The 27,443-nt window shown below is 38.9% G+C and overlaps 1 protein-coding gene across 8 annotated transcripts in view; it reads right to left on the bottom strand.

Annotated features, from left to right (window-relative positions):
• The window catches only part of sorcs2 (sortilin-related VPS10 domain containing receptor 2), a 388,660-nt gene that overhangs the window by 203,983 nt on the left and 157,234 nt on the right, over positions 1–27,443 (bottom strand). For all 8 annotated transcript variants that reach the window (XM_041984826.1, XM_041984827.1, XM_041984830.1 and 5 more), the window contains exon 3: positions 26,484–26,583. In XM_041984826.1, the coding sequence (XP_041840760.1) occupies positions 26,484–26,583 (100 nt within the window). The remainder of the gene's footprint in view (positions 1–26,483; positions 26,584–27,443) is intronic.

Raw genomic sequence — 27,443 nt, 5'->3', positions numbered from 1 at the left:
ATAAACCAAAACTTCCTCCTGCCATTGGGCAGGATCTTGGCTGGGTCACATTTCCATTTCATCAAAGTTGCAGAGTTTTAACAAACTGCACAAAAAAAAGCTTATTGTAACTAAACTTTCAGTGCAACTACAGCAATCTCCTACTGCCAAAGGAGATGAACTTTCACAGCTTTTTTTCACACAGCACATTCAAAAAGAGAAGCATCTTTCTTAGTTCAATTTACCTTAATTTAAAGGAAACTGTGCAAGTCTTATTCCTTTTAACCCTCTTTGTTCCTCCCTCCATCAGTTTTTTTGCATTGTTCAGTCTGACAGAACATCTGCTCTTTACTTTAAAATCCTCTTCAAATTATCACCTCAGTGTTGCTGTACTTCACCTCTGTTCCTTTTCCTCTACACCACACCTAATTGTTCTGACTTTAAAAACCAGGGAGCGATGCAAACACTTTAGGAGAATGGGAGCTTAAGCTGAAGTGACAGTTTGTGTCGCTGCCGTGCGTGAAGTCCATTTGAGAAATGTCAGACTGCTGTATATGAAGGTGGTTACTAGTGGACTGAGTGTGAACATAATGGATGACTGGCTTCAGGCAGAGTCTGAGAGCTGTCAAGCTGTCTGGCTTAAATGCTGCATTGCATGGTGGCCTTGAATTACACTCAAAACTTAAGGGGGCTCTCACATCTGGATGCTCTGAACTATTTCGCACTTTGCCCGAACCAGAAACACTGGAGTCTGACAGTCTGCGTAAAATAACAGTTTATCTACTGCAAAAGTTAGTCAGAAAAGTTGAAGCCAACATTGGCTTTTAATAGTGGAACTGTAGTTGTATCGAATTAATTTATGTTTATAAAATTTAGCAAGTCATCAGAAATTTTACATTCATTCATTTTCTGAACCGCTTAGTCCATTTAGGGTCGAGGGTAAGCTGGAGCCTATCCCCGCATTAACAGGTGAGAGGCAGGGTGCACTCTGGACAGGTCACCAGTCCATCACAGGGCCAACGCAGAGGGGACAAACAACCATTCACACACACACACTCACTCCTAGGGAGATTTTAGAGTCATCAATTAACCTAACATGCATGTCTTTGGACGGTGGGAGGAAGCCGGAGTACCCGGAGAGATCCCACGCATACACGGGGAGAACATACAACCTCCACATAGAAAGGCCACCACCCTCAAGGTTCAAACCTCCCCCAGCCGAGATTCGAACCAGCGACCTTCTTGCTGTGAGGCTGCGGTGCTAACCACCACACCACCTGTGTTAACAAGAACAAGGACACACATTTCTTTACAAAAATAATGAAGGGGTGATGATGTCCTCATAATAATCAATATAAAAAACTAAGTTTCACTCAAGGAGAGAAAGAACTAACCTTAGCTGGCTTATTTTAAATAACCCATCTATTAAATATAAGCATCTTATTTTGCATTTCTTAAAAAGGACTAATTTGACATAAAAAGGAAGCTTGCTTTTTTTTTGTCCTTCTAAGCCATCACCATGGTGACCTTCTTCATGTGTACTTCACTCCTACAGGAATGCAGTAACTCTAAGATAACACAGTCGAATCAGTGCAGCTCAAAGAAGCTACAAGAATGACACTGAACTAACGTTATAATACATGCTAAAACACCACACACACAGATATACTTCACTATATTCCTCTCTGTTACTATTTTTGCACGTTTACTTAAGTACAGCATGTGTGTTGCCTTGTCTCTATGTGTGTGTGCTTGTATGTCTGGCTCCAATTAAATATAGTTCTGCTATGTTGCATTGTGCAAAGATTATTCCAAGGGCATCTTCCTGAAACACACACACACACACACACACACACACAAACACACACACTTGCACTAAGACTTGCAACAATAGGCACACATTTTACCCCCCATTTCAGAAAAGTTAGCTAACAGGGGCGTGTAGAGTTTACACACATGTACAGGTGGGCAGATAAAAAAAAAAAAAGAAAAAGTAGAAGGAAAGGCAACATAGGACAAGTGACAAACTGAAGTCAGTGGAAGTAAAAATAAAACCAAGCAGGTTTTCTGGGAACCAAAAAGAAGAAAATATGTGAAAGAAGGGAAAAATAACCCAAATACAATTTACTGCACACCCAATCTGTGTGTAACGTGGTACAACCCAAATGATCACCAGTCCTAACGTCCACATTTTACACTCGGGATGCTCAGTCTCTAATGAGGATGTGACTTGTAAACAGCAACCTGCAAACATTCCTCGTAAATGACAAACTCACTGGATCCCAAAGAAATATTTTCTGTTAGGTACAACAACTGTAATGATTTCTTGTTGTCAAGTTATTCCAATAGAAAGCTTTTACAATAATTATATCACAAAATTAAAAGAAAAGCAGCAAAAGTGTTGCTGTCAGCTAATAGGCCTGTGTTTTGTTTTTTTTTTTTGTTTTTTTTGTTTTTTTATTAATTGAATTAAGCTAAATGCAAAATATCATTCATTTGTTTGAGTATGATTAAACAGGAAAACATGGAAAACCTGCAGGACTGCAGCTCTGTAGGATTAAACCTGCCTTCTTTTGTGCTAGCAACTTCACATTCAACTGTAAGCTGACACCATTTCAGAGAAGTTGGAGGTATGCTGAATTAATGGGTCAGTTTCAGCCCAGTTTAGCAGTTTTCTACATACAACCAAGGGTATGCCATTCTAATGGCTATGGTAAACTGTGAGAACACTGGACTCCTTGGTGGAAACAAGGCTGGAGTCTGACTTACACCAGTAGAGGGAAGATGGGGGCAATCATCACTTAGTTAATCAAACATTAGTAATTAAAAAAGAGAACCAGAACAGAACAGAAAAGCATTCTTTCAGTCTCCGAACACAGGAAGTCCAGGTTGGTATCAGATCTGAAGGAGGCACCATATAACATAAATAATTCAGGTCTCCTCTTCAATCTTTGCACCTAAGCAAACAAAACAGAAACTATATGTAAAAATCTGAATGGCAAATGTATCAAGGTCAGAAGAAAATTCAAGTGTCTGAATTCATGCAAACCCTAACTTTATAGAGCAGACCAACCATGCGTTAAGCCCCCATCTCAAGAGTCGGTCTTATAGACTTTTCTGAAGGTTTTGTGAAGAGACCTTGAAAATAGTATCTATCTGTATCTACAAGACCCCTGCCTCTGTACAGACAAAGATGCTGCAGCAACACAGCTTTGATAGCTCTGTAGTCAGGATGAAACAGAGTCTTCATGCAGGATTTTTCATGTTTTCCAGATTGTTCTGAAACCTTCACCTTTGCAGCTCAGGGTTGCTTCGTTTTGTCTGTACTTGTGCTGTCAGGCTCTTCTTTTTGCACCACTGGAATTATCAGTTTTTCCTGCTTGAGAGAAGTGTGAACTGCTAAGAGTTTTACGCTCAGTGTGTAAGCGCTAGCAGCCCTGTTTGACATCATAATCACTGGCTTTCACCACTTTAAACTGTCCTGTTAATGAAGCTGCTGTAAGAACAATCTGTTTGTGGCCTGTTTTTAAAAGTCATTAGAGGGTCAAAAGTTACTTAAAGAAACTGCATAATGAATAATAATAGAATATAATATGACTAACTCTTCTGTTTTGGGTGCTCTGAGATGAAATGTGGAGGTATTTGAGGGTCACTGCTGCATTAGATTGTTCCATCTACAGCCAGAAGATGAAACAGTTGCATGTATCTCCTTTAGCTGCTGCACCATTTTATTTAGAATCACAGTTAAGTTGGTTGTTTTACTGCAGTTTGTAGATTTATGTAAAGACAGCACCAAATGTTGCAGACTCTTTAGATGCAACTGTCAAGCAGCTGCTCAGGGTGCTTGTTCCAGGCTTTGGTGGACACAGGGCTGTCTGGTGTGTAAACACACACACATATGCACACACGAACAAGTACATAGCAATAGTCTCAGCCAGGAAAGATAAGGCTCTTGGAGGCTGTTCACATTTGGTGCGAACACCCGTTCTGGGTGATCTAATCATAAGTGGACAGCAGTAACTGTGTTTGTTCCCAACTGGTGTTACAATCTGTGCCCATATGCGTCGTAAACTATCACTTCTGATCAGATCCCCGTTCTCCAATCTGCACGCAAATAAACAAACTTTGTCACACAGGCAGACGAGCAACAGGCAGGATGTCAGCAGGTCTACTGATGTTTCTGTAGAATAAGATTCTCACCTAAATCATGTTTCTAGTTCAATTTTAATAAGCTTAATTCTTATTCTCTGCTAAAGCAAATTTACAAAGAAATGGTGTAGAGGTTAGTCTCAGCATGTGTGATGTCCTGACTCATCCACAGTATATAATGTAAATACAACACTGTACATAAAAAAAACCTGAAACGCTTCATCAGCTGGTCTCTTCAGTGAATCGGTGAGAGAAGGAAGGGAAACTAAAAGTGACTAAACTTTACCATCCCAATCTTTTTCAGGATGTGTTGAAGGTTTGACATGCAAAAAAGAACATGAAGAAAAGAAATGAGGCTGATGAGAAACAAAAAACAATAAATATACAAGTTTTAGAGTTCAGGATAATTTAAATATAACCATTTCCAATTCTTCCCATTAATCCAGATTCTGACCAATACCTGTTTCTGATTCCAAACTATTTTTATTAAAGTCTTTACAAAGTAAATATGTCTTTACAAATTTCAGATAATGGAGCATTTAATTAATTATTCCATCAAGGAGCCAAAACAGAAAAAAATAAAAGAATACTTTTACCTTATCAGAGAGTAAATAACTATTCAAAGCTAGACTGAGAGACAAATCTCTTTTCCTGAGCGAATCTTTTAGAAATCCCAAAAGCAGCAGCAAACACACTGATTTACAATAAAATGCTAACATGAAACGTTAGCTTGCATTTCTGCTGCTTTGAGGACGTAAACTGGCTTCTGATTTGCTTTCATTGCTCTGTGAAATAAAGCTTTCTACAACATAATGCAGCATATAAACAAGCTGTGTTACAGTTACAATTGTCCGTGTGAAAAGAGGCGACTACGGATAAAACACGTGTAAGGAAAAACTCCAGCATAGAAACAAATCATTTGCATGGAGAATTCTTTGTAAATGAGTTTTTCAAGTTACTCATTTCAGCCTGAGATAAACCCCATATTAATGCCATCTTTATGCAACTTTCTTAGAATAAAGGTATTTTAGCCTCGCCTCGACTTCATGAGCCGTCAACAAGTTTATTCAAGTGATTCATGAAACTAGATTTAATCCTGTGTGTTCAGCTCTAACAGTAAGATCTTTACCGCCTCTTCTGTATCTATGCCAGGGACCGCTATCATGAATTCAGACTTGCCTCGGGTGTCATAGTAAGTATACCCTGGCAAATGTATCAATTTATATTCAGCCGCTTGCAGTCAAATAAAGAGGAGTCCCGAAGAAAAAGATCAATTTTCCAGTTTGAGACCCTGGTTTTCATCACCATTTCTACCTCTCTATCTCTATCTCTCTCTTTCTCTTTCTCCCTGACTTTCTCTTTCTTTGCCATGTAATTGTGGGAAGATAAGTGAAAAATTGAGAAAGAGAAGCTGGAGGCAAAAGGGTGCAGAGAAGAGAGATTCTGAATGAGGGAATTGAAAGAGTTTAGGCTGGAAAGTGGGTGTGCTCAGATGTGAGTGAAATTGAAGCAAATAATAAACAGCAAGGATAATATGTATGAGAGGATATGTTTGTAGGAATACCAGCGTTACATAAAATCTATTCCCCCATTTCTGTCACTTTGAGATATTTTGCAACTGTTTATCTTTGCTCTGTTTTAAATGAAGTCATTTAAGTTCGAATGAGTTTACTGAAATATATGCAGGTGTAATAACATGGATGATAAGCCTGTTGTAAAACCATTTGAGGAAAAATATCTTTAGTTATCTGATCAAAAATCAACCTTTTTTCTTAAAGAATTAGCCATATTGATGTAATAGACATACTGGATACCGCTGCTGCATGGCTTGTTTTTATGCTTATCCCAGCCCAGCCCCACATGTATTATTTACATCATGGCGTCACATCCAGCTTATATAATGGAAACTATCCCCCATGAGTTTTAAAAATAAAAAACAAAAACTTCCCAATAATACTTTTTGTTACTGGTTAATTGTCATTTAGGCTAATTTGATTCCTTAAAATGCCAAATGTTTTAAAATATTTGAATAAATGATGTTCAGCTCAGCAAAAATGGCAGATATTGCTTCTTCTTCCTTTTCTGAAGTTATATTCACTTTATGTTTTGGTGAGATTATATTAGAAGGAAATATTAAATAACTGTCAGATTTTGGGGCATCTTTGGCTAAATTAATGAAATGCTGGAGGAGTAAGGCAAGACAAGGCAAATTTATTTATATAACACATTTCATAGTCTGAGGCAATTTAAAGTGTTTTACAGAAACAAGAAAAAGAAGAAAAAAACAGATAAAAAAAGATCAAATATGTATGATAAAAAGAAAACAAAAGAAAAGCTATACAGAGTTATTGAAAATTTAAGCGCACTTGTACCATATAGAGTCAAACTACTCCCTGATTTGTTTCCTTTCTGTGGAAAAAAAGAGAATCATGGGAAGCTTCTACTACATACTACATGTGTACGTTTGCATGTTAACAATAGCACAATTCCTGTGTCATGTAGATGCATTATAAGCTGTTCCCCTGTCTTTTACACTATTCAAATGTAATATAAAAGATCATCAGTAAGAGTAAAAGCTCAGAGCTGGGTGTCATCACTGTTCAGTTACTCGTTAACATAATCAGCCAATCCCATGGCAGCAGCTCAACGTTTAAATCATGTAGACATGGTCACGAAAACTTGCTGAGGTTCAAACTGATCACCAGAATGAGGGATTTATGTGACCCTGAACGTGGCATGGTTGTTGGTCTGAGTATTTCAGAAACTGCTGATCTGCTGGGATTTTCACACACAACCATCTCTAGAGTTCACAGACAATCGTCTGAAAAGGGAAAAAATCCAGTGAGCAGCAGTAATCTGGACCAGAATGTCTTGTTGATGTCAAAATGACAAAACACACAGACTCATCAAAACTGGATTAAAAAAAACGTTTCCCTGTCTGATGAGTCTCCAATTCACTCATCATTAAGATAGTAGAGTCAGAAGTTGGTGGAAACATGAAAACATGGACCCATCCTGTCTATCAGCGGCTCAGGCTGCTGCAGGTGTAATGGTGTGGGGGACGTTTTATGGCTTTTTAGAGCATTGTTTCAGCTAGTAATGAGCAATGGTCAAAATTTTTTTATTGTGTTTAACCACAGAAAATCCTGCAATTAGTCACCATTAATTGCAATGTTAAGCACAAAATGTAATAATGAATTTAATAGCAGGGTATTGCACACTGTTCTTTTAAAAGTACAGCTATATAAACAAAGGTGCAGTAATGTGGTTTACAAAAACTAGTAGTATTTGTTTTGCACATTAACAGCTACAATATTACTTATGAAACTCTAAGTATTATTGTTATGAAATCAAATGTGTGTGACAAAGAAGGATGAAAATTTCGGGATTTATTTGTTAAAAGGTAACAAGCATTATGAATTTCATAGAGAGCCTAGTTTTCAGGAAGTGCATGTGGAAGGAGTGGAGATTCTGTGGAGCTGGAGACAGACACAACACCAGTTTGTGTCAGCACGGCTCACCCAAAAGGCTCTTAATGACTGAGACACGTGACGATGGTTGACCAAAACCAGGACTCCCCCTCCCCCATGGTATGTAATTGTATTCTGAGCCAGTAAACGATGGACTACTACCACACCAAAGAATGAACGCACCACAAAATAATTGTCTGTGTCTATTAATGTGATAGCAGTGCGTTAACATGCCCAGCCTCAGTTTAAACGCCACAGCCTTTTGTTGCTGACCATGTCTCGCCCTTTATGAGCATCTTCCCTGCTTTTCAGTGCTTTTATTCATTTTCATTAAAGTTCCCTTTGTTCTAACTTTGCCTGTCTGTTGCTGGCACATGTACCTTCAAACCTTAATCCTAACCATTCATTTTGTTACAAATGCATCTTTTTTGACTCCTAACAATCCACTGTTTGAAGAAAAGTAGGGAATTGAAGACTCTGAAGTGCAAAGGAAGTAGAAAAGAAAAAACTGTGGAACATATGTCTGATGGGTGATGAACTTGGGCCCTGTCTCTGCAGAATAGCAGCTCCTTCCATCCTCCTACCTCCTCCTAAGTGTTTAAGGCCAGTTCAAACATGCAGTGCATGCATACATCATCAGGTGGTGAGGCATCAAACATGAGCTAGATGATGAATGCAGTGATAGAGCGACATAGTGGGACGAATTAATCATGAAGTGAGACGTTGAGTATTGAGGTCATGAGACATTTGGAGCTGGTGAATGATGGTGTCACCACATAAATTGATGTGATCTGTATTTTTGAAGAAAACACAGTCGTTGTGCAACAGTTGAGCCTTTTAATGTATAACTGCAACACTTTGATTTGTGCTCCAACAGGATATTTCACGCCAGTGACATCTGATTTGAGCGTCTTCAAGCTTTTCCAGTTTTACCTGAGGATGTGGAGTGTGTTGATCTTAGTTTTTAGACAGTCTTGGTACTCCAAAGCATGCTTATGGTTGAGTTAGTGCAGCAGGCTGCTCCCGTTGGCGCCTCCAATGATAACTAGCTCGACATCATTTGCAGTAAATAGTCATTTGAAACCACAGTGTCTCCAGACAACAGATTCGGCTCTATTTTTATGTCTTATTATGTTTAACTTCAACGTCTGCTACAGCTTCATTTTCTGCTCTTTTTCTGTCCAAGTTGTGTTCCAACATGTGTGCATGTTTAGTGGTGCAGCAGTGAAAAAGGTCCCCCTTAAACAGTTTCCCACTGCACCATGCTCCCAACATTGTTTAGGCCATTTAAACTGGTGTTTGGGGTATAAGACTAATTCATATCATAACAAAAACCGGCTTTCATTTTGAAGTGGTGTACTGACACTAGTGGCTTCTTAAGAATCCAAGTCTTGTTCAAGTTTTAACTCAAGTGTAAACCCACTTAAATTTAACATAGATGGCATGTGGAAAATGTATTACACTAGTGGAAAACCCACAAGTCTCCTGTCATGTTCTGCATGTATGTGGGTAAAATTTAATATGCAACATCTAGTTCAGCTGCTTGATACCAAGAAAAGATAGAACTGCCTGTCCTGCTATGAAACATATAAATCTCATCAGAAATGTGACTAATGTATTCAAGGAATAATTTACATGCCTGGAAGGATTAAAAGAGCTGCAGCTTTTTTTTTTTCTGTACGTTACCTCCACTCGTACATCTTCCTTTGAAGTTCATGGATTTATTCCGCATATTCTATATGGGTTGTAGTTGGAAGTGTGGAGCCTTTAATAATCCTCAAAGTAAGAAGACAAAACTCATTTTTCCTTCCACACAAAGTGCAGATCGGCTGCAGATCCCTGTATCATTAGCTGATGATGTAAGTCAGTTTTTCTGCTACTCTTTTCTTCTTTACCTATTCATCACTTCATCCCATTTGTCCTCTTTGACAATAAATATGCATCTACTACACTTGCACATACACATACATCATCAGGGTTACAACACCTGCTTCCCCTCCGCCTCCAACATAAATCAGTCATTTCTACCTCCTCATTTGTACATACATGCTCATACTGAAACACATGTGACTGGCTCATTGCTCATAGTCAACCTCAATCAATCTCCAGCTTCTAGTTCACACTTGGTCTTCTGCACTTAGTGACAAACAGGACAAATGGGATAAAAGGGGGGCTGGGGGGTTATTGAAAAGAGAGAGGATGAAGAAAAGAGGAATAGCGTCTACTGTATGGTTCATTGTTCTGATGGTGTATTTGTGGCATTGGTGCTACTAAAATGGAACGGGGAGCATAGAGACTGAGACATGGCAATATGACTAATGATAATACTGGATTAGAAAATAAATAAAAGGTGTAAGAGGATAAACTATAGTTGCGTTTGCATCCACAAATCTACAGTGAACTGTTAAAATATTGCTTCATAGAAAATGTAATCACGTTAGCTTCCATTTAAAACAGATAACCAACCTGTGTATGCTGTCAGAGGTGGAATGAGCTGCATTCCTCATCACGGTTTTAGGAAGTAATTCAATCTAAGATGCATGGAGATGCAGACACAGAAGACTCTGAATCAAATGATAAACGTGGAGAATCATTTTTTATATGTTGATTGATAAAGTAATATTGATGAGCTCCAACAGGACAAACTAAAAAAAAAAAAAAAAAAAAAAAAGATGGAAGTGGAGCCTGTGGAACATCTAAACCAGAGATCACCAACTCTTGACCTCCTGGACCAGTGTCCTGCAGGTTGAAAGTGTTTTCCTCCAATTAGAGTCAGGTGTGTTAAAGCAGGGAAACATTTAAAACCTGCAGGGCACCGGCCCTGGAGGTCTAGAGTTGGTGATCTCTGGTCTAAAGTATGTACATAATGGCTGAGCAAGAACAGTGAATCCATCCTCTCCATTAAAGGTCCCATATTATATATGTTTTCAACAATTTCATGTAAGTATCAGATGTCCAACATCATTGTTTTCAAAGTGTATTACCCCAAATTCTGCCTTTGTACTTAATTTCAGCCATTCCAAATGCGGCTCTAGTGAGCTCTACTGAGAACGGGCTGTTTCTGTGTCTGAACCTTTAAGTGTTCATGAGTGGTGCCTGTCCACGCCCCTCTCTGGGAGAGGATCTGGCTTTTGTTAGCGCCCGCTCAGTGATTTTAGAGGGCAGGCTCAGTTAGCCATATGGCAGGTCAATGACAGTATCCACCACCGGGGGCAGTGGTTATTTCCATTTGTGAGGTCACAAAGGGGAAGATCTCAGACTCACCCGTTTAAGTGGACGTTCACTAAAAAGTGGAGCAAGCAAGTGAGGGAGGAGACATTTTTTCCTCATTTTTGGACCTCGTACAGGCTATGGGGACACTTATGACTGTTACAAAACCATTAGAAAGTGAATTTTGCATAATATGGGACTTTTAAAGCACGAATTACTTACAAATACATAATTTCCAGAACTTAAAAGTCTAGGTTATGCTTCTGACCCATCCATTAAGTACAATCCTGTAGCCGTTGTTGCCCTGCAGCGCCCTGATGCTGAGGAAACACACTTCACAACGTTTTTTCCAGCCTGGGGCATCATGTGACAGCTGCATTTCGCTTTACACACTAGCAGCTGGATATCAACACACTGGCTGTTTTGAACGCACACCATGATTTATTCAGCAAAGAAACATGAGAGGACATTATCACAGGAAGAGAGGAAAAGAGAGAGAAAGGAAATGATAAGATAAGACAAGTTTCAACATCAGACTGAGTTTTACTGGCTGGAGGGAGCTCAGAGAAGAGGCAGATTAGCCGTTGTTAGGCGGCACCAAAGTGAGAAACACTGCCAAGGTTCAGCTATGCTGCTTTAAGAGCAAATGCATGGAAATACTGTGTCTTCCATGACAAGGAAACCAGATTTATGTTTCCAGTGAGGTGAATGAAAATTACCCAGTTGTAGTTGCTGCCTACTAGAAAAGTGTGCAGGTATGGAAGCTAGTAAAAGAAGCGAACCAGAAATAGTTTAAAAAAAACCCAAAAAGCCTCGGCATCCTGCTAAAACAGCAAACGACCAAAAAACGAAATAAAACAAGGATCAATACTGGAGAATCTTTTGAAAGGTGGAGAAGTTTGAGAGACCAAATTAATTTCAAGAAGGATGCAGAGTTGATAAAGTTTCTCCTCGACAGGTAAGCACTGGAATTTTGCATAAATTAACCAAAAAGTTTATCTTGATTTACAAAGATTTTAGTCTAATTTATTTCTCGGCACTCGTTAAATGAATTTGTGTGACTGTATAGATGTATTAGTTGAGTAAATTGGTACCTATTACTTTACACCAATAAATGTAATGATGTTTTGGCCATGTGAAAGTGTGTTTGTCCTTATAAACTCATGCAATTACTATCAAATTAATTTATTAAGTGAGACTAAGGAAAAACAGCCACTGCATGACATATGTTGATTAATGTAGTTTTATTTTACACTCTAAAATTAGCGCTAGCATTGCAAAGCATAGCAACTAACTGTGTGTGAATCATCTTTGCTTGTCATCCTGATGTTTGCTGGCACTATGTTCTCTGTCCTGCATAGACTGTATATAAAAAAGCCGTCCTCTCACAATCCGGCAACCTGCACGAAACTCTCTGAGGGAGGGGGGGCGCTCTCTCCGTGTTTTTCTCTTTCGACTGCAGTTCTGATTTGAAACACTAGATGTCATTGTTACATATTTCGCCTTTAAGTCTGAAAACCAGAGCTTTAGCGCTATGTTGCATACTTTGAATTGGAGTTATAACACTCCAGCTTTAAGATATTTTTTGACACGGTGATCCTCACACTCTGCAACACGACCTCAACTAAAGTCACTGAGTCATTTAAAAAAAGCAGGTTTGACTGACGTGAAGCTGCCACAGAGTCTTCTGTCACTGTAACTGTGCACTTTATCACTTATAACTAGTAGAAATCTTCTCATGTGCTCCAAACAAAACCATTGAATCAGTGATATTACTCATAACCGTGACGTCAGGATGCTGGTTAGAAATATTTCTTTATTCATAACTCAAATATCTGACATCTGTACCAATTTACCACAAACTCGATGCACATTCACATTTTCATTCTGGCTCTTTTTAATGCTGGAAACTAACAGCACAAAGTAACCTTCTTGTTTTCTACTTGTTTAATCAATAAAGGGTATTGGAGTATTTCCTTCTGGCTAAAAGTAATTTCAGTGAGTGGAAAAGTTTTTAAAAATGTTTCCACAAAATGGGAATCAGAAAACTTTGATGGAAAACTCACCATACTGACAGAAACAACAAATGCTGCGAAAATAAAAAAAAATAAAACCAGAAGATTCTCTAAGTTAGCCCATAATGGGTCATTACTGTTTAATTAAACAAGTCCTGTTGTAAAAATATGTTACATTATATAAGACACAAATAAATCACACCAAGAGTTGACTGGTTTAGATGCTTCAGTGTTCATTGCTACAGCACCACTGCTTATACATCATGCAGATGTGTTTTATGCTGATGTCAAGTGCAGAAAGAAAGTGGATTGCCAACACTGCTTTTCAGTATACAAAGTTCTGTACAACAGTTTCCAGAACCCACATGACAGAGTGGAAACACACTGCGACAGTTTGCATACAACATGTTGAGCGAATCTGGCAGATCTCTGCAGTCCAGCTGGATAGAAGAACTCGGGGTTTGTTGAAAGAAGAGACTGAGACATACTGTATGTGCACATTACTGCCGAAAGTAGAAAGCATCATCTTAAAACTAGAGGGAAAAAAACTCCTTATGCAACTCCAAAAACAGAAAGATGCAAAGAGCGGTAGTTGATAAATGTGGGAAGTCGCTCTCAGGTGCTGAGTAGATTCTATCTCAGGTGTGTATTAGGTGTACATTTTAATTTGAGCTTTCTGCGCTTCTAAAAAACAAATCATAGCCCTAAAAAATCTCCACAAACGTCATCACTGCATTTGTCAAGCTGAGATATTTCCATATGTCGGAGTTTTTTGAGGCAGAAAGCACAACTAAAGAAACAGTATTTAATTGGTGAAGTCTCAAAAATCCTGATAAAGTTTGTGACAATGATTCTGCTATAAAATTGGGATAAAAGATGGCAATAAGATGCTGAAAAACATTACTAAAAAGAAGAAGGCAAGGAAAAGATTAAAGACAAAAGGTGCAGAACTAAAAAGAAGGAGAGCAAATGAGACGTAGGAAGAAGCTTTGATGGATGACAGAGGGGAGAAGATGTGTCTCAATTCAGACTGGAACTCACAAGCATGACAGCAAAGACGGGAAGATTAGATCCACTTTTAGGGAAGCGGGATGCAGCCAAGACAACAGGAGCAGACAAAAATCAGCTTTAGATATAAGAACCAAGAGAGATGTGGAAGAATCTGAGCAGGAACTCTTGAACACTCAAGCTGGTTACAAAGGAAAAAGTATGAGTGATGGAGTGATAGTGTTTCTATCCAAAAGGGAAAAAAACAGGCAAGAAGAAAAAACAACTTTCTGCAACGACTGAAAGTAAAGTTGGAAAGAAATGAACTTTTTATTTATAATAAACTGATGATGGATGGATACGAGTGCAGCTTTAGAAAACCTTTGGTAACCTCTCATTTGGGCTAAAACATGCTGGATTTGACATTTATATGCCAACAAGAGAAGAGCTTGTATTCACATGACGTCACATCAGCCTGATTAGTTATGCGTAATATGAAGTAAAGGTCAACAAGGCTCATTGTTTACCAGTGTGTGTGGTCAACGTGTCCTTGATTGTTGGAAAATTCCTTGTGTTAGCACTGTTTGTATTACTTCCAATCATTCAAGTCATGAATTGAATCCCCAGCTACCATGATATTACTTCAGGGTCTCTGGTGAAGTCCGGGTAAAAGGGAAAGCAAAGGATTTTACTGAAATATCATTTCTTTGGGTTCAAAAGGAGCCGAGCCAAAGCAATGCCATGTTTTTCATAAATTTTGTTTTGTTGAAGGTTTTTAAGTCATTGTCCTTCAGTTGGATAAGGTCCTTCTCTGTTAGCTTCTGCTATGTTGTTCATGGGATGACAAAATTCACCTGCTTTCTTCTTTTACTTGCTAATAGTGGTTTTTTATAGCTTATGGTTTATCGTATTAAGCCATTTATCAAACTTCATTTGTTCATGTTGCCTTTATGATTCAGAAAGAGAACGCTGATGTTTGATAATAAATGTCTTCACTAAAATTCTGTAATGTCTTTGTTTTATGTAAAGCACTTTGAATTGTCCTGTAGATGAAATGTGCTATACAAATAAACTGCCTTGCCTAAAACACTAACCATGAATATAAGAAAAGTTTTTCTACCATCATTCAAATTATCTGAAAAAACACAAATTCTGCCATCGTGTCAACTTGTGAGCACAACTGTAATTTTAACTTTTTTAGCTAATGTGTTTTTGCTTCATTCATCAGGGTGTCCTAACAATCGTTACGATGAAGATTACATAGATGAAGATTCTAGTTGAAAGAGCCAGATGATATGTGTTTACACCAAACTAGTACCTGTAATGCTATAAAAAAACACCAAAATATGTACCAAGAAGAGCAGAAACAAGACAGTATTTGTCATGAAGGGTCTCAATCCCAACTGCTTCCATCCGTTCACATGTGAACAAGTTACAGACTTTCAAGCTTTTCCCTGCTGTAGCTCGTCTGAAGCACCAGACATGTTGAGACATCAGGGAACTTACGTGGCAGGTAATTCTCCACTTCAAAACCTAAATCTTTCTTGGATAACATGAAAAACTATACACCATCACATTATTTCAAGCTTTTTCAAAGATATCTGGTGCTTAAATTCACATCTGAACTTTGAAAACACTCCAAAAACTACTTGCATCTTCCTTTGTTTGCAGGATGTAAATGAGTCTGTAAAAGTCATGTGACTGAGTACAAGTATCCAGACTAACACTGCTGGTGGATCAATTAAAGGGTTTAAACTTGTAACTTTGCCTGTATGATCACTCTGCAGCCTTGGCACAACTGGGAGACTTAAAAAATGAAATTAAATGGAACGAAACTTGGCTTGTTTTAATTAGGAGGGGACATTTTAAAAGGATTAGTGTTAAGAGCATCTTTTTTTAGACACCACATTTAAACAAGTAGGCCACTTAAAATCCGTCAAAGCTAATAGAGCATCTCTTTGGTTGCCTCTGCATGGAACACAAATGCTGATTGAAGTGATTTTGGTGGTAAATTAAATAATAATTTTCATGTCTCATTACTGACATAAAAAGAAAAGAATCCTGATGTCCGGCTCACTCCCTCCTTTCCTCTCATACTCGAGCTCCTGTAACTTCTTTAGCCTCCTCCGGCTGCACTGAAATATTAAGCCAAGCCCATTAAACCCTGGAGGCCATAACCATCTGAAATTCAGAGAACACAGTAAACTTTACACTCCTGCAAAAGCTGCATGACGAATAATTCCAAGCTGAAGCTCCCTCCAGGGTGAGCCAGCACATAGCAGTATGAGTCAGTGGATATGGCTCGCCGCCTATTGATCAGAACTGGTGGATTGAGGTCAGATCAATCCATTTAGGGTCAGTGTGTGAATGCCTGAGAGCAGCAGCCCTGTTCCCAGTGGACCTCTGCAGCAGCACAGGATAACAAAACGCAGGAGGCCCACTGGAAATCGCTTATGGGTCAATAGGTGCAGTCGATGCTGGGTTAACTATGATCACAGCTAATGTGATGCTGTCATCTGAATAGACTGTGGCAATATGATTTATTATGATCTGCAGGAACTTGTAGCAGCAACGCTGAGGATTGTAGAGGAAAAGGAGACAGAAAGAGTAAAAGGCAACGGTGAAAAGATGTGATCAGTAAAATCATAATCAAAGTCAAGAGAGCAGCAAAGCAGGATTAACCTGCTGAGTGTTGAACATATTTCATTTAAAAAGAGAAGGCAGCAACACCATGTCATTTTCACTTGACCTTAAATTCTACCATTGTGGTTTTTCTCTTACCAGTTTCTGTTTAATGTCTCTGCGTAGTCACAATCTGCAAGCTGGATTCTCTGCTCTGTGGGTTATGCACCCTGACACGTACTTACTGCAGACTGCTGGTACTGATAAGCTGAAAGGAAGACAGAAAGAGCGCAGCATCTGGTGTGTCGTACCATAAAGAAAATCCATCTCCACCATGATGGTGCCTGCTGTTTCACATGCTGCATGTCTGACTCACACTGCCTCTCGTATCTAATTTTACCAAGAAAATTTCTACACAGGCCCACCTCTGTAGATGTTCTGGTGGAGCCTTCGCCTCAGGTGCAGAGGCTGATTCCTTCCCTTCTGCATCTATCTAGGTGAGGGTAAATGTAAGTGTTCAAATAAAAATGGGAAAGGCATCATGAACCATGAAACTTGAGCAGAATTGGAACAAAATCTAGTATACCATCATTTCCTGTGTTTCTTGATAATCAAAACTTATTTGTAATTGTTTGCTTCTAGCCTCTGAAAGCTCCCATGCCATCTGTCGTCTTACAAGATTCAAATGAAGCTTGAACATTGCTTTCATATGGTGGTGTGGGTAGACCAAACGTCTGCAAGGCAATCCAGTCAATAACCCTCCAGCTAGTATTAGCACTAGCATCTATGGCCTAACCTTGCCTCTGACTGCCCTCTGTACACAGTTGCACCATGCTCTTCCAGCTTCTCATCTGCCTCAGCACAGGTCTGAGATCAATGTTTGGGCAAAGGATAAAATAAAGACTACAGGGATATCAAGGAAATGGAAGCATAGAGTAGTTTTCCACAGTGGAGCACATGCTTTTATGTGTCAAAGCTGCAGGTTGTCAACAGAAGAGTCACTTTTTGTGGATTTCATTTTGTTTTGGCGGGAAAAAAACCTACATGTTATATGTCTGACAGCTCAACCATGCCCGACAGTGTGGACGTCATATACAGAGACACCAGTTTGACTCTTTTCACACAAATACTTTCTCAAGAAGAGGATGGATGCTCTCCCCAAGACTGAGAGCAAAGTGCACCATTAAAGAACGTCTGTAAACCCTTTTGAAGTATTAATGATTCATCACACAGACGGAAGCCGGTTCAGGCACAGTGTCAGCAGCTCTGAAATGGCCCTGAAATGTGCAAAGTAACATAAATGAAAAGAGACTTCAGAGTAGCAGGGGACTTTTTGAAAGCCTGGTTTGGAGAAACTGTGGCAGCTTGTGCAGAATCAGACACTCATACCTGACACACAGAGGCACCTTTTCCCATAATAACTTAATTAAAAGTTCATCTCAAACACATTGAGCCACTTTCAGTGACAAACTCTTTTAGTCGCTTTTCATAGCATCTATTAAAGCATCACGGTGATACATCAGAACACAGTAATGGCAGCTTCCAATTGTGACACGTACAGCAGTTATGATTTGGCCACAAAAAAGATGAAGACCAAACAAAGAGTGGAAGAGGCGTTACTCTGGATTTCCACACAAACATATATTTCACATATTTCCTGCAGTCCTGTGGTTTTATTACTCTATTGTGCCAATAAGTTAAAATAAGGGGTGAAAATTAGATGTTTTTTTAAATTCTGTGATTTTATTGATCTCAGTTCATGTCATGTCACAAGATAAAAAACATTTCAACGGACAAACATCCCCAAGAGTTTCATACTTGCACTGATTTAAAAAGAGTTTTAGAAAAACAGAAAGAAAAAGACGACAGCTCTTTCAATGTCAGTCACAGCAGAGGAAAAGAGTCAACTATCGTCTCTGAAATTAGGAAAATTGCTCCTCATCTCAGGAATATCATTTCGCCAACGTCTCCACATCTGAATATCTTCGCTTTGCCTTTGAAGCTCTTTCAGCTGCGAGTCCCCGAGTTGATGACAGTAAATCTGCACTATCATTTGGTCTATTACACTTTTCCCATTTTTCTCTCTGAAACCTTTTCACTTGTGTCTGGGTTTTCTCATTTCACTGTCTCTTTTCACACTTTGTTCTTTTTGTTTTTACTTTCTGGCTTTTTTTTTTCTTTCCAATCTCAGAAGGCAACTAAAGGCGTTTAAGAAATACTGTCAATTTAGATTTTGCCTCAGTCCAAAAAGTTGTTGCATTTTACTCTTACATCTGCTTCAGGTAGAATTAAATAAGCAAAAATAGGATTTTAATGGAGGTTGTACAAGAGAGACTGACGTCTATAATCTTTAGTTCTGAAGACCCACTGGATAGTTGGACATGCCAAAATGCCTCCATTTTAACTAGACAGCTGTTCAATAAATATTTCTCCATCATAAGCGTACTAGTCCGTCCACCATGCGTTTGAAAATGCAAAGAAGCCATCCATCAATTCATCCATTAATCCATTTTATAGCCAATATTTATCCAGTAGCGGCTAACTGGGATATAGCCTCGGCAAGAGGTGAAGTACACCAGTACAAGACTACCAGTACATCACAGCCCTAACACAGAAAGCCAATGCAAGGTTCTTGCTAATTAAAATCCCTGATAGCTCATGAACATGCATGTAAACTGTGGGAGGAAACCACAACAAACTTTTCTCACTTAAGTCTGATCCTGTCACCAGTGACAGAGTGACATGCACAATTCAAGTTACTGAAACTCTTTAACCTTTTGTTCTACTCAACTGAATTATCCAATGTATTGTGCCAAGAAGCAGTGGTTTCCAGCTGATGTGTGGTGACTGCCTGTGGGGCAGAGAGGTGAATTGAGCCTTGTTCTCTGTTCAAATAATGCTGTGATGTTGCAAATAATTATATTAGAATAGTTTCTGAGAGTTTTGGAGTGTGTTTTTTTTTTTTTTTTTTAAACTGCAGCTTATTCTGTTTTCTAGTCCCCACTATGACCAAGAAAGTGGACCACATCAGTCCAGCTCTGAGGTCTTTCCACTGGCTGACAGTCCGTCAGAGGATAGACCTTAAAGTTCTGCTGCAGGTCCGTAAAGCTCTGAATGGTTTCGGACCTCCTGACCCAGGATGAACCCACCAGACCCCTCAGGTCGTCTGAAGCTGGTGTTCTGTTGAAACGTGCTACCTTGTTAAAGCGTTCTATCACAGACTGAATTCATAGGTTTCTTTGTCGATCTGTGTTACCCCATCAGAAGAGAATACCACGTGTATTTTTCATACAATTCAGTTTTGTGCGAACAAAAGCAGTGAGTTAAAAGATCCACAAATATGTGGATTAATGATCTTTTATGGGGCGCATGTCTGTAACAAACTCCCAGAAAGCCTCAGATCAGCTTTTATTTCAGTCCACGTAAAAAGACCCACCTGTTCTCTGCTGCGTTTAAATAGTGAGTTCTTCTTTAAGTCCAAATCTGCATTACTTCCTTTAAGCTTGAATTTTTAAACTTGATCGTGTTTTTATCTAATGTTCTTTCATTTTTTTACATTTTGTTTTTAATAGTAAATAAATATCTCTTTGAATCACCCTGTTGTTGCATTGAGCTATACATATAAACACGTCCTACCTTTTAATGTTTTTGCCATAAATCATCTTTGTTTCGATCACTTGTCTTTCCAGCACAGTTTTTTTTAGATTTCATCTGTAATATAGTTTTGTAAATAGTGGAGGTACAAAAGGGAGGAGATCTAGTGAAGATGAGGAGCAGAAGCAGAGGAGGAACAGGAGGAGCATCAACGCCTCAACCACAGTAAGTGGTGGAGTTTTAATACACTACATATGTTATAGTGATGTCTTTCTACATGCAGTGTATTTTCTATTATAGGCTTTGTCTCAGATTACTTCATTATTGCTTTATTTATTACTTTTTCTGTGTTATATATATTATTAATTTTTCTATTCTTAAACATATAAACAATTATTTCTAGAAAATGGGTTTCTTCAAGATAAATCTTATCAACTCTCACAATATATTTTTATGTTTTTACAGATTCTTCTAATGAAAGACCTTTCACAACTGGATATGAAAGGAGTGTGAGGTTTGGGGTCTTCACCAGGACAGGGACTGCTTCACTGACCCTGCAGCTGAGAAAAGCCTGGACATGAACAAAGAGAACAACCTGTAAACACTGAATGCTCTGGGCACACAAAGCTGTGTAAGAAGATGTAAATTAGCTTGAATTTCATTTTCGTATTCTCAAGGTTTTCTTCTTCTGCATTTGAATTGTTAATAAAGAGAAAGCTGATGAAACGTCTGTTTGACTTCACACTATTTTGACTATTTATTATATAATAATGACAAAGACTTTCACATTCCTAAAGTTATATTTGTAAAAATAAATATTTAGACAAATAAAAACAAAAAAAAATTAGGAAATTTTCTGACACATTTATTAAAAAAAAGACTAAAAAGACCACGAAGCCTATTATAATTACAGTGCTGAAAGGGTTAAGCCTGTTGAATTAAAGAGGTTGGATCTTACGGAGCAGTATTCCTACAGCCGCTCATCAAATCTGAGTCTCTTACTTCTACAGCATATAACTGAGGAGATACGACACAAACCAGTGGCTGAAGATATTCCTCTAGTTTTTGAATCCATCAGTTGTCACCATGTTTCTTAAAGAACTGAGCTGGTGCTGCTAAAGCTGCTTCAGAGTGTTTACCGATAAGAACACTCTCCGACATTAAGAGGCAAAGTTTTTTTTTTTTGGCAGGGATCAGACTTAACTAAGCCGTTAATGGCCCAAGAATACACAGGAGTCCACTGAAATGATTTAAGTTGTTCTAATACCTTGGATGTATGAGGCTATTGGACCAGAAACATATTTCTGTTCTTGTTAACGGGATGATGTCAATGTGAGAAACAGTCTTTTGCAGTGAAGCTAAATCACCACCATCCGTCTCCAGAACTGTGGTTAAAAGATAAAAATTACAGTTTAACTAATCTCTAAGGCAGATTTGAACCATTTTTTTTACCTTGTCACTTGTTATAGGCTGTAAAGGAAAATAATCTAAAGTCCATTTCATAAATGGTAGAGACGAGACTTCTCTGGCTACACACCATGTTGCTGTTAAAGTTTATATTAGCAGCTGATTTTTAAATGATTGTACTGGGAGATGGAAGCAACTGCAGTTTTTGTCTATTAAAGAACTTTCCAAAGTAACAAGTGTAGTTGCCATCAACCCCTAAAATGTGTCTTTCATATCAGGCGGTCTACTATCTCCACCTCTGTGCAATCATATTGCACCAAATAACAAGAGCATTACAGTTTGGGCTACATTAATTTTTCTTTGATTATGTTCAGTTTTTCATACATCTGCAACCACTTGCGGAGGGTATGGGACGATGCAGAGCAGGAATTGCCTCAGTAGTTATCATGGTAGCTGGGGAGGTGTGTTCAAGTTAAGATTGGTAATTGCTGCTGTAATTCAAGCCTAAGATGACGGTGACCTAGTTTCCATCACAAGCAAGTCTGAAGGTAAACAGCTCTAAAAAAGAACCATGAAACAATTTTAGGCTATGGTCCCAGTCGTTGCAATCCAGTAAAAGAAGTAGTTGTCCTACCTCAAAAAACCTTGATGAGAAAATAAACAACTATAGCAGATTTTCAAAAAAAGGGCAGTTCGGAGAGATTTTATTCATGGATTAATTAAATCTATAGGAATATTTGGGATATTTTATCTTTGAAGATGATAAGTCAAATGATCAGAGTATTCTTGTACAGTTCCGAGTACAAACTGTGAGTCACATCATTTTATTCAAAGTTTTTCCATCCCCCCTCCAATGTGGATCAAGCCTTCAAAACAGAGAAACCACCTCAAGCAAGTTACTAAGCTTATTTATGCATTAGAGGACCTTTTCTTCCAGTTTTTAATCTTTTTATTTACTGTTTCCTATTCACTTATTCTAAATGCAAATAAAAAACAGCAATGGAAACCCAACCATTTGCATTTTCACCGTATTTTTCATTCTAAAATTTACATATGCAGCTGCAAGAGACCAGTGTTTCAGGAAAAAATGCAAGTTTTCTTTTTTTTTTTTCTTTCGCAGACATGTAGCTAAACTAGATGAAAAATAGTTGTGTGAAAGGAGCAGAGGAAGGGCAAGAAGCAATCCAGCCTTCGTCTCCATCATGACTGGCAAAGATCCAGTAGACAACATAAAAGATCCTTCAGGAAGAAGTCTTTGCTGTTAAAAAAGGCTTTTAGCATATCCCTGAACCTTCATTTGGTCCATGCACTAAGCACTCAACAGGAAAATGGACCGATGCAAATACTTTGCCCAGATGACAGCTCTCTGGAGAGACTGTTAAAACAGGCCAGCAGAGGGAGAGTACACTGAGCCTCTAGTCTAGTTTATTTACAAATCTATTGGTGCTGAAAAATGTCAAGGGTCCTTGGGAGCCTTCTCCTTCAGAGGGCCTCAAGTGGATCTTTGATGAAGCTCTCAACAAAATGAGAGAGGAAGAAAGAGAAAGAGAGGATGACATTGTCTCTGTCTGAAGATTCACCTCTCACTCTAATTGCCTCAAGTCCTATTGATTACCTGAGGCCTCCTCACACCTTTTCCACGCGATCCCTTCACACTGCATGTAATCCCTGCACACAGTTCACAGACTCGCTTGTCTGATGTTTTCTTATGCGATTAGCACTATTGTTCAAAGTGTGTGTGATAGCTGGTGTTTCAGGACACCTTAAAAACACCACCACTCATAATTCGGATACTAAAAAGAAGGATGTAAAGACACAGGTGAGAATAAGAGTAATCTGCGAATAAGCCGACAGACAGCCACTCCATCCACACACCAACAACATCAGCACACACGCCTACATACACCAAACCTACAACTCCATCCCCTCCTGCTGGGCCAGGGGGCGTGTTTAAGCAGCAGCTTGATCCCCTGCACATATTACCAAACATCCTTCTGTCACAACACACACTCTCACCGCCAATCACTCTCTTATCCTCGTCTCTCTGCACTTCCCTAAGGGGATTGAGGATGACTCCATTCCCATGCAATTAAATGTTCTCTGTCTGGTACGTGTGTGTGTGTGTGTGTGTGTGTGTGTGTGTGTGTGTGTGTGTGTGTGTGTGTGTGTGTGTGTGTGTGTGTGTGTGTGTGTGTGTGTGTGTGTGTGAAGAAGACGGGATGGCAGATTCTTCGTGAATAGTTGGAGTAGGGACTGGAGCAAAAAGTAAGAAAAGAAAAAAAAGTGGCTTTATCTAATCTCCCTCCATCTTTTCATTGATTGGATGAACTCTGGACCCCGACGATAACATCCGCTAATTAGACAGGCCGCCACAGTTGGTAGTCCAGTCATTCAGTATTACAGCTTTAAGTCACCTGCTGCACCTTTGAGGGCTTACTCCAGCATCTCTGCTGCCTGCGTTTTGAAATTCACAGGGGTCCCTGCAGTTGCTCAGGCTTTAAATGATGGTAATGTAGGTAGGAGGGGTGCATGTGGCCAAAGGGTGGTGTAGGTGGAATACCAAAGGAGTGCAGTTCAGAAACTGGGAAGTACCACATGAACAAATTTTAAATAAACCCCAAAATAGCACACTGAAAGACAAAAATATTAGTTACGATAGTCATGATCTTAATGAAGTGATTACAGTGCCTCTTAGATTATGTCTCTTGTTGTGATGTCTTTTGTAGAAAATAATCTCTGTGAAAATTGGTGTTTTCGGTGCTGCTTTGAGCACATTCCCTCTCACTTCCCTGGTTTAGAGCCAAAAGCTGTGGGTGGATATCCTGTGTGGATTTTTGTCACTGATTTTCTACTCGGTATTGTTTGTTATTCATTTATTTTTGGTGATTCTGCAATGCCCAGCGAACATCCAATACATGGAGCCAAAAGGGAGGAAGTGCGTTTTTTATATGGAAGTGCTAAAAGTAAGGGTGTGGAGGTGTAGGTGGTGGATATGTGAGAAACACATACATTTTTCATCAAGAATAAAGACAGTGTCTACAACAGTCCCGATCTGTCCCTACAGTAATGTGCAAACATCTTGGGTTGTCCCTTAGTTTTTACATTTTGCTTCCAAGCTGCCAGACTTGCTTAAAACCTTATAAAGTGGTCCTGAGCAACAGTTCTCCAGATTTTCTACAGGTCTTTAGAGTTTTCTTAGGACATTGTCTGTGATTTTTACTCATTTTCTTGCCTGTGAAATGTTTCTTTCATTCTTAAACCCCTTAACATGAGCCTTTGAATCATTAAAGCATAAAAGATTTCTAACTGACCAGATGAACAAGTGTTGTGTTTTTAGAAAACTTTACATAAAACAGTTTTATATTGAATCTTTAGGTACTTTGTTTATACTGTAGCAGTTGGTTGTGATGAAACGTCATTTGGTAACCATATCTTGGGTTGTGTCTACAAAAAACAAAAAAATAAAAAAACATTGTTTAATTTTGCTTAATTCAGGTGGGAAACTTACTATATTTCAACATGTTGTGCAGTGTTTCCTAAAAAAAATCTGAGGCCAAGTGGAGGAAAAAATGAAGACGTGTGACACCTACACACTTATCTATAGTATCTGAAGTGATATCCTTAAGATACAGATAGAAATCCAGCAAAGACCTGACACAGGACCTCAGAGATGCATTTGGACGTTCTGTTGCTCCATCTGCTCATCAGAAAAGTAAAGGTGGCTCTCAAGAAGCTATAGTTAAAGAAGGAAAACAGGATGAAAAAGCTGAGGTATGTCGCATGCAGTGATGGGAATAACGGAGTTAAAATAAACGCCGTTACTAACGCCGTTGCCTTTTTTAGTAACGAGTAATCTAATTAATTACTTTTTCTATCGTTACAACGCCGTTACCATTACCAAAATGCCGTTACTACAAGTTACTGAGTGAAGCTACGAAGTGGTCGTCCCACTTGGTTTAACGCTAGCTTGGCTCACAGACACAGGAGCTCCAAATGTGTGTGTGTTTTCCCCTGTAGTGAAAACAGGGGTAAGCGATTAAGTAATGATGATTGGAGGAAAATTTTATAAGCCAATCAGAGACACCAGGTGGGCGGATGTTTACACACAAACCCAGCACATAGAAGCACACACACAAAAAATCAGAGATGGCGAGTCCGGAGTCTCAGGGAAAGACGGCGTTTTCGAGGTGGAAATGATGAAGAAAATTCTTGAAGTACAGTTGTACCAGTTGTGGTCTTTTGAGGTGCAATAAATATTAAAACCTCTGTTCAGGTACCAGTCTTTGCTGTTCTACTCTATGCACCTGGCCTGTGAAACCTGTTCTGAAAAAAATCAAACTTCTTTGACATTTTTAAACTTTAAAAAAGTAATGAAATAGTTACTTTCCCTGGTAACTAGTTATTTTTATAGTGGAGTAACTCAGTTACTAACTCAGTTACTTTTTGGGAGAAGTAACTAGTAACTGTAACTAATTACTTTTTCAAAGTAACGTGCCCAACACTGGTCGCATGACACAAGACGTGGACTGAACATCAGTAGCAACAGGTCTGATGGGGGGATGCATCCTCCCCAGAACCCGGACCTCATCTTTACTGAGCCAGTTTGGGATCATCTGCACAAAGAACAAAAGGCAGAAACGTCCAAAGAAGAGCTCTGGAAAGTCTTTCTAAAAGTCTGAAGAACTACACCTAAAGACTGCTTGAAGAAAAAGCAAGAAAGCTTGTCTAAGAGGGTTCAGACAATGTTAAAGAATAAAGCTGCTCATACTAAATATTGACTTTCAGGTTCATTAAAATTGTGGAAACTCTATTTTTCTTTTATACACTGCATTTAGATTGTTTTCTCTCTACACGTCTTAACAAATTAAGTCATTTGTTTCCTGTTTTCCTGCTAATACACAACAAAATAAATGGATCGTTGGAAACTTTTGCACAATACTCTATAATAGAAGTACTGAAAGAGTGAATATATGGGGGAAATGATCCTTGTGGACATTTCACTAAGTTTAAGAAACAAAAACAATGATATCAACAGACGAGATTTTCTTACCTTTTTCTTGTTGGTCGGGCAGATGTAGAAACTTGTCACCACAATGGTTGTCCCTGGCATCAGGTTTAGTTTGGTGTAGGTTGTGCCATAGTCAGTGGACCTGAAAACAGACAGTCAGGAAAACCTTCGTCATAAATATGTTTATTGCTGATTAGATTTTATAACTTTTCTTTAATCCATTTCTCCAAACTCTTTATATTTAGGATATTAAAATAGTTGAACCTGCATAAAAATCCTTTGGGCTGACAGTAAAAGATTGAATGTAGAAAACCCTGGGACAAGAGCTTATTCTCTCAAACTGCCCTATGGGCCTTATATTGGCTCTCTATTCACCATATTACCACTTTATGGTCTTTGGTCTGAGCCTGGTGACAAATCAGAAAGGACTGGCCGATCTGTTATTGCCGCAATGATGCAAAAACAGCCTTGGGGCAGCCGCGAGGTACTGACCAATCCTCAAACCTGGCAGCTTGAATGCTGGTGCTGAGTACAGTGTGCGTTGGAGATGGATGGCTTGCTGCTGGATCCTTTCTCCAGTCTGACTAAAGCACATCCACAAAGCAGAGGGTAGGAAATTGTTTTTGACAGGTTTTGAACAGCAGGTTTCATCTCAGCAAGTCTGAAGGGAGGGCAGTGCACGAGGATAATTAATGTTTAAAATTCCTCCCGGAAAGATGCAAAGTTAAGACTTATCTAAGATGCACTGAATCAAACAAGACAAGCAAAGTAGAGGATGGATTGTGACGGATAGGACACTGAGTCTCACCTAGGAGTAATACAAGTCAATAATAAATATAGATGTAATATATCTTGTTTTGGCATTCTGTGTTTCTAGTGTGCAGTTTTGACAGCTTTGTGGGGCTCATTTCAAAAGCAATCCACAGCACAGAGGAAAGAAGGAACCCAGCATTCATGTGAGGATTGAGGGTTCACCAGAAGGGGGCCTGGAAGAAGAGGTCT

This window comes from Melanotaenia boesemani, chromosome 5 (assembly GCF_017639745.1).
Source record: "Melanotaenia boesemani isolate fMelBoe1 chromosome 5, fMelBoe1.pri, whole genome shotgun sequence".
In the NCBI taxonomy this organism is placed as follows: Eukaryota; Metazoa; Chordata; class Actinopteri; order Atheriniformes; family Melanotaeniidae; genus Melanotaenia; species Melanotaenia boesemani.
This window is presented reverse-complemented; position numbering and strand designations above follow the sequence as displayed.